Source organism: Macrobrachium nipponense, chromosome 6, assembly GCF_015104395.2.
Source record: "Macrobrachium nipponense isolate FS-2020 chromosome 6, ASM1510439v2, whole genome shotgun sequence".
Classification (NCBI taxonomy): Eukaryota; Metazoa; Arthropoda; class Malacostraca; order Decapoda; family Palaemonidae; genus Macrobrachium; species Macrobrachium nipponense.
The window spans coordinates 114088501-114099218 of record NC_061108.1 but is presented as its reverse complement, the minus strand read 5'-3'; the positions used below and the strand labels follow the sequence as shown (position 1 = coordinate 114099218).

At 33.5% G+C, this 10718-nt stretch overlaps 1 protein-coding gene across 3 annotated transcripts in view; it reads right to left on the bottom strand.

Moving 5' to 3' along the window:
* LOC135216921 (6-phosphofructo-2-kinase/fructose-2,6-bisphosphatase-like) overlaps positions 1–10718 on the bottom strand; it is a 98243-nt gene that overhangs the window by 20447 nt on the left and 67078 nt on the right. For all 3 annotated transcript variants that reach the window (XM_064252468.1, XM_064252469.1, XM_064252470.1), the window contains exon 12: positions 2709–2836. In XM_064252468.1, the coding sequence (XP_064108538.1) occupies positions 2709–2836 (128 nt within the window). The remainder of the gene's footprint in view (positions 1–2708; positions 2837–10718) is intronic.

Sequence of the window (10718 nt, the reverse complement as noted above, 5' to 3'; positions counted from 1 at the left end):
AACAAATATAGCTTGGTAGGCTCAAGCTGATAAGCAAAAAGGTAACATACTACAAGGAGTTACAAGGATTAGGATGTCTCAAAGACTTGTTAGTCCATCTGAGGAGACATCGTGTGCTCACTTATCTATCTGTGGGAGCAGGTTTTACTGTGCATTCACAGTGTCATAATGATTTTGTCTAGCTTTCTTTTAAACTTTTCCACACTGTTGCTGTTTACAACTTCCGGTAGCAGTTTATTCCATGTCTCACATATCTTGTATGTAAAGAAGTTCCCACAATGGGATGTGTTGTATCTCTTCAGTTCTTCAGTCTAGTTTCCATCCATTATTTCTTGTCTAGTTTTCATTTAATGTAAATAGGTTACTGTCTACTTTTGTTATGCCTTTCAGTATTTTGAATGCCTCTATTGGTTGTCCTTGCAATCGTGGTGTTTCTAAGCCATACATGTTCAGGCTCTCTACTCGTCTTCAGTAACCTATTTGTCTGATGGATGGAATTAACTTTGTGGCTCTTGCTTGTACTTCTTCTAATCTATTTATGTCTTTTCTTACTGTTGGTAACCAAAACTGTAATGCATATTCAAGATGGGGTCTAACTATTGATGTGTAGAGCTGCAGCACAGTTTCCTTGTTTTTGTATTTGAAATGCCTCTTTATGTATCCCACTAGTTTCTGTGCCTTCTTTTCTGCTTTTATGCACTGTTTTGTGGATTTTTAAGTCCTTGGTAATAATGATTCCAAGGTCCTCATCTTGTTCTACACTATTTATGTCATTCCCAAGCAGCATGTAGCTGGTATGAGGGTTGTTTGTTCCTATTTGTAACACTTTACACTCATCTATGTTAAAAGGCATTTGCCATTTTTTTACCACTCCTATTTTCATTAAATCATTTCTTAAACTTTCCACTGCATCTAGGTCTGCTGCATTTACACCTAATTTGGTGTCATCTGCAAATTTGGCTATCCTGCTAATTAAGCCTACATCAATGTCATTAATGTAAATAAAAAACAAGAGAGAGCCAAAGACAGAACCCTGGGGAACTCTGCTTGTTACATCTGCTCATTCTGATTCTTCACCATTTATTACGACTCTGTTTTCTATAAGTTAGCCAGTCTTCAACACAGTCTGCTGTTTCTCCTACAATTCCTAAAGCTCTAACATTTGTCATCAGTTTCTTGTGTGGGACTTTGTCAAAGGCCTTTTGGAAATCTAAGTAGAGTGCATCTATTGCTCTACTACTGTTGTAGATACCTAGCATGTTATGAAAAAACTCAAGAGAGGTTTGATAGGCAGGATCTGTTTTGTCTGAAACCGTGTTGACTGTTTAACAATAAGTTGTTTCTATCCATGTGATCCACAATTTGATCTGCAATTATGGACTCAAAAATCTTGCAAACGACTGACATTAGGCAGATTGGTCTATAATTTCTTGGTTCTTCTCTTGGACCTTTGTAAACTAGGGGCACATTTCCTAGTTTCCATCTTTTTGGTGCCTTTCTTTGTTCAGCACTTTTCCTGTAGAGTTTATATTGGTGAGGAATTATCTCCTCTTTTAGCTGTTTAATTTCTCTTGGATGAATCGCATCCGGGCCAGGAGATTTGAACTTGTTGAGTTTGTCTATTTTGTTTTTAATGTCCTCTTCTGTAAATATTATTTTGTCCAGTGGATCTGCCCCTTCATATTTAATAGCAGGTTCCGGTATTAAGGTAGTGTCTTCAGTTGTGAATACACTAATAAAAAACTTACTCAATAACTGCTTTTTCCAAGTCTGAGTTCACCAGATTACCTCTAATATCCCTAATGGGACCTATGCTATTTTTTATTGGTTTCCTACTATTAACATGCACAAAGAATTCTTTAGGGTTTTCTTTACAAACTGATACAACTCTTTTATCCTCATTTATCTTTGGATTTCTTACTAATTTGTCCACCAATCTACAGAGTTCTTGATGCCTGCTTGCTTCTATTGGTGTTTGTTTGTATGGTGTTTTTACGTTGCATGGAACCAGTGGTTATTCAGCAACGGGACCAACGGCTTTACATGACTTCCGAACCACGTCGAGAGTGAACTTCTATCACCAGAAATACACATCTCTCACTCCTCAATGGAATGGCCAAGAATCAAACCCATGACCACCGAGGTGGGACGCTAATACCATACCAACAACGCCGCTGAGGCATAACTCTATTAGTGTTGGGTGTGGGTTCATTGATTTGTGCTTTTACAGGAAACTGTATTGTCTTCATAACTTTATTGGGTGATAACCAAGAGAATGTTTTATTTTATGATAACTTCATATGTTAGTGGGCAATAGGCTAGCTTACTATAAATATGTTTTTAAATGAAATTGTATTATTATTATTTTATTATTATTACCAATACAGATTATCATTATTAAGAATTTCGAGAGAAGACATCCCATAATCTGAGGTTCATCCATGGTAGTAGGCCATAGCCTACCTTTGAAAATGTCTGCAAGGCTTCTCCCCAAGTAGTCCAGATCAAGGTTTTGTGTTCCTGCCATAAATTTTGGATGACAATCCAAAATCAACATACAAATTCTCTTGCCTCACTTACAATTTATAAAAGCCTTTGATAACCAAGTAACAATAATGCTCAAGACACCTGTTTATGGGTAACCAAAAATGTAATGTCTTGAATTCATGCACAATGGTTTATGAACATAACAAATAATGGTAACTTACTACTGGCTTGGGTCGGTGCGTATTGACGGATGGGATGTGAAGCGGAATGTGCTCCATCTGACAACCATAAGCTACAGGGGTTAACTTCATCACAGTGTGAAGGGGAACTTCAATGTAGGGCAACTCATCTTTGAAAGAAAAGAGGAATCATAACTTTACACTGAGCCAAAATTAAAGTAATGTAATACCGACCAACAAATAACAAACAAAATTATAATATAATTATTGCACAGAACTAATCCCTACTTGACAAATACACAGTATAATATTTTACTATAGTCATTACATTGTTGTCTCATCTTAATTTTAATCAAGCATCACTTAAAAGTTCATATTAAAATTTATTCAATCAGCTAACAACTTTATATTAACCGTATTAGACATTAGGCTGTACTGTACCAATCTTGGGGGAAACATCACTACTTAAGTAATGTTAAGTAATCCCTTCTAGTATATAAAAAAATTGCAATAAAGTGGGATGAAAACCACCTGTGAAATGAACAGCACTCTTTCCCAAGGTCTTGTATCACAAGGCAAGTAAAGTAAGGTACTCAATTCTAACATATCAAAAATTATAAACAAAATGGTAAGGAAACATTATGTGAAATACACAGCACTCTTTACCGAGGTACTGTATTTTGGCACTAGATCCTATTATATTTTTATTCTCTTTAAAGAAACATAAGGTTCTTGTGGGGAAGGTGTGAGGTTGAACTCTCCACTGTATAACAAATGTAATAAGTGTAACAAGAGGAGCTCATGATTACAAAATAAACACTTAATAGAGAGATTGTTGAGGCCAGAAATGTCTTACAAGAGCTAAAGGGGAAAAGAAGGAAGTTATGAACCCTGTTACAATAAAAGGGCAGGTTTCAAATTAGGCAAAACACCATGTTTCCTTAGGGCGCACTGGACTGTGAAAGAGGCACTAAAATAGCTGTAGGAAAGTGAATAGCTGTAGCACTGATCAAATAGAGATAGTCACTGATAAATAAAATAATCCCATTAGTAGAAGCCAAGGCCTATGATGGGTAAATTTACGCACAAATAATCTATGCAGCAAAAATAATGGTGATTTTGAAAAGGTGTGAACATTAAATGTTAAAAATCATAGATGGATGAAGGGAATATTATGTTACAGTTAATGAAATGGCAGACAAGTGATATCCAGATGATGGAAAAAAGGCTGACATTCAAAAATTCTGATGGATATGTAAGCAGTTTACCAAAAAATGTAGTAGAATGGATGTAATAAAGAATAGGAAGTATCTCTTATAAGAAAACCATTCAAATATCTAATAAAGATTTCTCCACCATACTATTTGTTCTACTTATCATGCTGTGCAGTTTTTGTGCAAAACTTTATATATTTAATGTTTTATTGGTACAAATCCTCTTTACTAATGCCTTTATAGTAAGTCAGAAGAGAAAAAACAATATGGAATATAACTGTTGAAATGAGTGATGCAGCAGTCAAATAATAGGTGGGAAGTTTCCTGAAAACTGTTTCTAGCACTGAGATTGTAGCCTGTACCTATAAGATAAAAGTGCCTTAGTATATTCCTGTCATCTACCTCCAGTTTACCAAACTACTGTCCATACATGGCTCTTACAAGTCTGAATGACCACTTATTTCACAATGACCTTGCCTCCCCAATTGTAACCACGTTCTACTCAAGATTCCACATTTTCTCCTGAATAAATTTACAATAATCAGTCATGGTCATTTATGAATTTATAAAAGTAGAGTTTACACTGGATTTTTTTCAATAATCCCTGAACAGTATTTGCAGAATTTGGGCAGAAATTTAGATTATAGTTTAACTTGCCACAGAAATCCATAATCCGCACCTGAATAACATGAACCTAACCAAGTTGGTATTTTTAGAAATAATAAAATGTCCCAAAGCATAAGAAAATGTTTTACAGTACTTACAAATGAATTCAATATACAGTATTAGAAATAAATAACAGGAACATATACTACTTTTTTTCCTTAATAAATGCTCCAAGAGGAGGTTCATTGGAGGACGAAGCTGTTGGGCATTTTCTGAGACATACCATTTTCATTTTCCTATATGGAATACAACTGAATTACCATATCTTCATGCCTGAGAAGATTACCAGTACTATATACTACTCTAAAATCATCCCTTGCAGAATATGCAACCATGTCAATATCTTCTTTTTAGAAATCCAGCATGAAAAACATGTTACAATTTCCAATTAAAAAGAAAAAAAAACATAAAATAAAAAGGATTTTGCAGTCTCTTTGGTCCAGCTGCAAAGCTTTTTAAGTTTACCTGAAAACTGTTCCTTTCAGTCTATTCCAACTTAGCTGTCAACCTTCTTTAATCTGCCTAGTTCAAATTTTCACCTTCCAATAAGAAAATCTTTGAGAAAGCCCTCCCCTTGAAAAGTCTATGGATGCAACTAGGTTTCTTAATGAAATTTACATTAGTGATACAAAGCTTTCAATACAATAGCAATAATAACTATTGAACAGAATAGAAATTTTAAAGTCAGTCAAACAGATGCAAAATCTTCCAAAATAACTTGAGAAAATAGGAAAAAAATATTAGAAATGAAAAATTTTCAATACATTCACGTTAACACACATTGCAACAATATTACTAGCAATTTTTAAATTCCCATGGATTTATAAACATATACTATAGATATGCTTGTAAGATTAAATAATGTATACCCCCAACTAAGATGTAATTGATGGAAGCAACAAATAACATCATTAAAACTGTGTTAGAATATTTATCAATTGTAACATTAAGTATTTTAACCAAACAAATTATTCAAAATAGGGAGTCCTCAGTTATTGGCAGGGGTTTGGTTTCCGACACCGTGGCGATAACTGAAAATCGTGGATAATAGCACCGATCCCCAGTTATTGGTGAAAATAACTGGAGATTGGCGCATGTTGTTGCCAAGAATCCGGTTACTGTCATCATTAGACAAGCAGTGTAAAACCAGACCACCAATAACCAGGGATTGCCTTACTATGTTATTCACATAGGCTGGCCTGAAGGACTTGTTTGCATATAATAACTTAAGTTTCTTTGAATACTTGAAAACTTATTTATCATCTGATAAAACTTCAATTCACAGAAAAGATAAAATTATTTTAGTATTCTTTTTTGGTTTGAAAAATGCCATTTTTCAACTAGGAGTCTAATATTTTCATTTGTTATCATGTTCATTATTCCCTACCCTATGGAGGTAAGTAGCAAACTGTAGCTGTTTATTACATCTATTGCTCTAGAACCAAAGCAATTGCTTGTATATACTCCTGGGGCAAGTCAATAACTGGTTCTGTCATGGTTAGTGGCAATTTGACTGTACCTGTACTGCTAAGCCTCTTGCAAACTGGCATAAATTGCTTAGATCCATCGAAGTCAAGAAAACAAACACCTGTCCATAGTTTCCACACTTGTTTTATGCCTTTTTTCCATTTAGGAAAAATGGAACTCTCACCACTACACTTCATCACCATTTCAACTTAAAAGGCAACTGGAATCAATGTCCTAAGAAAAATAGCTGGTATATGTATTATGCACTTGTCAAGAACTTATAGTTATCTAGCTACCAAAACCTTGGTTCAGTAGCATTTCATTCCTAGCCTGTCTGCACTAACAAGATCTTTAGGCATTAATAAAAGTAAGAGGGTTTGTAATCAACACTAACATGCAAAGATAAAATTGTACCTATCACAGATAGTTGTTACTATTGAATATAAGATTAAGTTATCTGATGTCAATTTAATATATCAACAAAAGTGCAATCCAAGTTGTAAAAACCATGATTCTACTCAAATTATAAATACATAATGATAATTTTCTACAGACAAATATTGCAGTACTCTAACATTTCACAATCTAATTCCTTATAAAGCTGACACAAGGGCTACAGTACCACTACCACCACAACAGCTAGAGTTAGATCTCTGAATTTCAACAAAACACAATAGTACATAATTACAATAAGGACAATAATGATGATAATCTTGTTACTGGATCCCCTTTTGACCATAATAATGTTAATAAACTCTGTATAGTATTTATCATATCACAAAAGGCAACAAATTATACCTGAACAAGTTATACTAAATAGGTTGAGTTCAGTTGAATATATAATTTAGGCCAAAGGTCAAGCACTGGGACCTATGAGGTCATTCAGCGCTGAAATGGAAATTGACAGTAAAAGGTTTGAAAGATGTAACAGGAAGAAAACCTTGCAGTTGCACTATGAATCAAGAGTTAGGAGAGGGTGGAAAGTAAAATGAAGAAAGAGGATATGAAAGGAGGTACATTAAAAGGAACAAACGTGGTTGCAGCTAGGGGCCAAAGGCACACTGCAAAGAGCCTAAGTAATGCCTACAGTGCACCACGTGAGGTCCACTGATGGCACTACCCCCCTACAAGGTATACTAGATAGGTAATTAAGAAGCTGAACCAGAAATAAAATTTTCCTTTAACATAAGACCAAACAATAAAAGCTAAAATTTGTTAAAAAAAAATTAATGGTAGCTTTGCACTGTCAATACTAAACCATCAAGTAAAGCTTCCTTTGACAAAATTTCAAACTGGATACCATTTTCCAACTTACTTATATACCAAACTTTTAAAGATTAGAGTATCCAACAATTCAATGTCACTAACTAATTTATCATAAATAAAATTTCAATTTTTTCTGAATATTATAACTCCCCACTCAGAATCTCAAGTAATTATTATGTACCTAAATTAAATAACTAGCCCCTTAAAGAATCACCTATACAATTTATTCATGTCACTTGTATTAGTAAACTCCAAGATTTACGTCAATTTTATGTAATATGGAATAAACCACAGTAGTAGTAAAAGGAAATGAAAGTAATAAGTTACATATATCAATCCCACAAAAAAGGTGAACAATTTGCCATATACATACTGTATAAAAAATATTTTGACAAACCATATCCTTTTTAAATCCTGTAATGTTCTAAACTGAAGGAGAACTTAACAGATGCATTTAAATTTTTTCAATAATATAATAATAATAGTTTTTCCAAACCTCCGAGTCTTATATAGACTCTTTTTGTCTAGTTCTCAGAAGTTAATCCTTGGGGGGAGGGGGAGGGGGGGAAGGGGGGGGGGGGGGGGGGGGGGGGGGGGGGGGGGGGGGGGGGGGGGGGGGGGGGGGGGGGAGGGGAATTTTGACTTGATTTTAAATACCTGTTTTATTTAGAAAAGTTATGATATTATTGAATGAAAAATCTATGCTTTCAGTTAGAATATTTTTCATTGTTGAATTTTGAAAGTAAACATGTCTTTGTTGGGTCCAAAGATGATTTCCACGCATACACTTCAGTTTTCATAGTTTTGAACTTAAATATTTGTGGTTGGTATTAAGGACCATTTGCCAATCTTGGTTTACCAATGATTTGATAGACTTTATCCAGTGTAACATTTTTCTAAATTGAAGGACCACTTATCAGAGGCATTTACATCTTTCTATCCTCAAAGTAAAGAAAAAAAGAAAAAGAAAAAAAAAAAAAAAAAAACAAAGAAAAAAGAAAAAGAAAAAAAAAAAAAAAAATTTACATCTGCAATTTTATACTAACATTAAAGACTATAATAAGGCCTGAGCAAAACCAGGGGCAGAATTTTTAATACATATTGAAATTTAAAAAATACTGTCAAGATGTTGAAAAAAAATGTTGAAAAAATAATCTCGATTTATTACAGTTCCCTTGAACTTTTGTGCGTTAAGAGCTACTGCACTGCTAAATACTCAGAGTTGTCATCCAAACTAAATGACAGTCAAGTGTTGACAAGCTCCTTTTTATGACCTGTTTTGATACTTGTACTAATACCATACCATACACATTCTTCTCCTAAAGGACATGTAGTTTTACGTGTATAATGAATTCATAAGGTCTAAATTTGGATGAAATTTCAATGTGATACTGTGTAATTTTAGGGAATACAGTCTTTTAACACCAAAAACAGTGGATCAATGGGATCAAAATTATTGAAGAGGTCAATGAGGTCAGTGTATTGAAATGTTTAAAATAATCATGTAAAAGGAGATTGGTGGCACAAAGAACAGGTATTAAGCAAATATTTTTAGTGAATGTGAGAGATGACTTTCACACCTCTAGTTTACAAAAGAAAGAATGAGCAAGAAGTTTTAATGGAAAAATACCTTAACCATCCTTGTTATAACACTGATTACTAAAGTTGAGACAATTACCATGAGCAGGTACTAAGAAAATAATTATCACTTCGTAAAGCACATAATTTACTGCGACTCGGTATAATGCTGAAGTGAAACTGAAACTGATATACTAAAAATGCCAATCCCTCAAAGCATCATATACTAAAAATATCAATCCCTCAAAGCATCATATACTAAAAATATCAATCCCTCAAAGCATCATATACTAAAAATATCAATTCCTCAAAGCATCATGTACTAAAAATATCAATTCCTCAAAGCATCATGTACTAAAAATATCAATTCCTCAAAGCATCATGTACTAAAAATATCAATTCCTCAAAGCATCATATACTAAAAAAAATATCAATCCCTCAAAGCATCCCAATGAGACTCTTGAGACTCTATGGTCTCGATAAACTGTTAGTATAATTAACTGCCAGTGGACTGTAAATTACATTTATCACAAGCATAATCTCAGCATCACTTCTTAAGCATGACAGAAGTAAGGTGTCATGCACACAAGCTCATTATTTCTTCCTGCATACCTTAAGCTAATACAAACAAAAGAGTAAAATATGACAGATTGGCACAATATTTAAGATCATTATCACCATCATTACAGTGATGTTTTTTCATTTGAGTCAAAATACAAAGGCAAAAGATGAATTGCATATGAAAACTTTTAATTACTAAAATAAAAAAATGTAATTGAAACAAAGAGAATACTTCCAAAAGAGTACATGAAAAAAGTACAACATTCACTAAGTGTAATGTGAGTGAAAAATTAACAGCAACCAATAAGGGCACACCTAGGTCCTTAAGAAACTGCTATTGTAAGTATGGTTAAAGAGCACACAGCAAATGTCGGCCAATTGGTAGCAGGTGAATTATACCATTAATGGAGTATTCTCAGTTCCAGAGAGACTTCTGACCTTGGTCACAAATTAAGGTATTCAACATCATATTTGTATTTATGTAGCAACACATGTCATTATGTGCACAATGATCAGCATATCCAACAACAACTACTTTACAATGACTGATTGTTTATTGAAAATTTTAATAATGCAGTGATTTGGTGAAATGAAATTAAAACAAAAACATTGAAAACAAGGAACTCTGTGTCAACACAGCACTGACCTTACCTCTTTTCTCAACAGCTGTTTCAATTTTATGGAATAGAAAGACAGGCTAAAACAAGTCATGAATTTTCATCTTTTTAATCCTAAGGAAAAAATGTTCATGCATGATCACTATCATTACATCATAAGTAATATTGTCATTACATCATAAGTAATATTGTGAATCTAAAAATTACTTATAATCAAGCCACAATGCACAATACGTAACTACTGATATTGAAAAATGCAATTCTTCATACCAAAAAGGCTTACTCAAAGTTAAAAGTATTACAGAATACTTGAAACTGCAGTAATCAATCCTTTCAATGGCAATTTTTCTGGGCTGGGATGAATAATCACATTTCAAAATGTACACAACATTAAGTAATTTAATCAATCAGGCTCCATGTAAACAATATTTTTAAAACTACAGTCAACCACAGTGCATGGAAAGGCAATAAAAGGAAAGTAATATCTAAAGTTGGACAAAAATTCACACTAAATAACTGCTATCTAACCAAAGTATTTTCAACTACATGATGACTGTGTATATACTTTTCTACTGACATCATGGTTACATTTTACATTGAAATAATGATACATTATTGTAAAATGTTTTTACTTGAAAAAGACATGTTGCAGAGAAGGTAAATGCAGGAAATATTCTACAAAG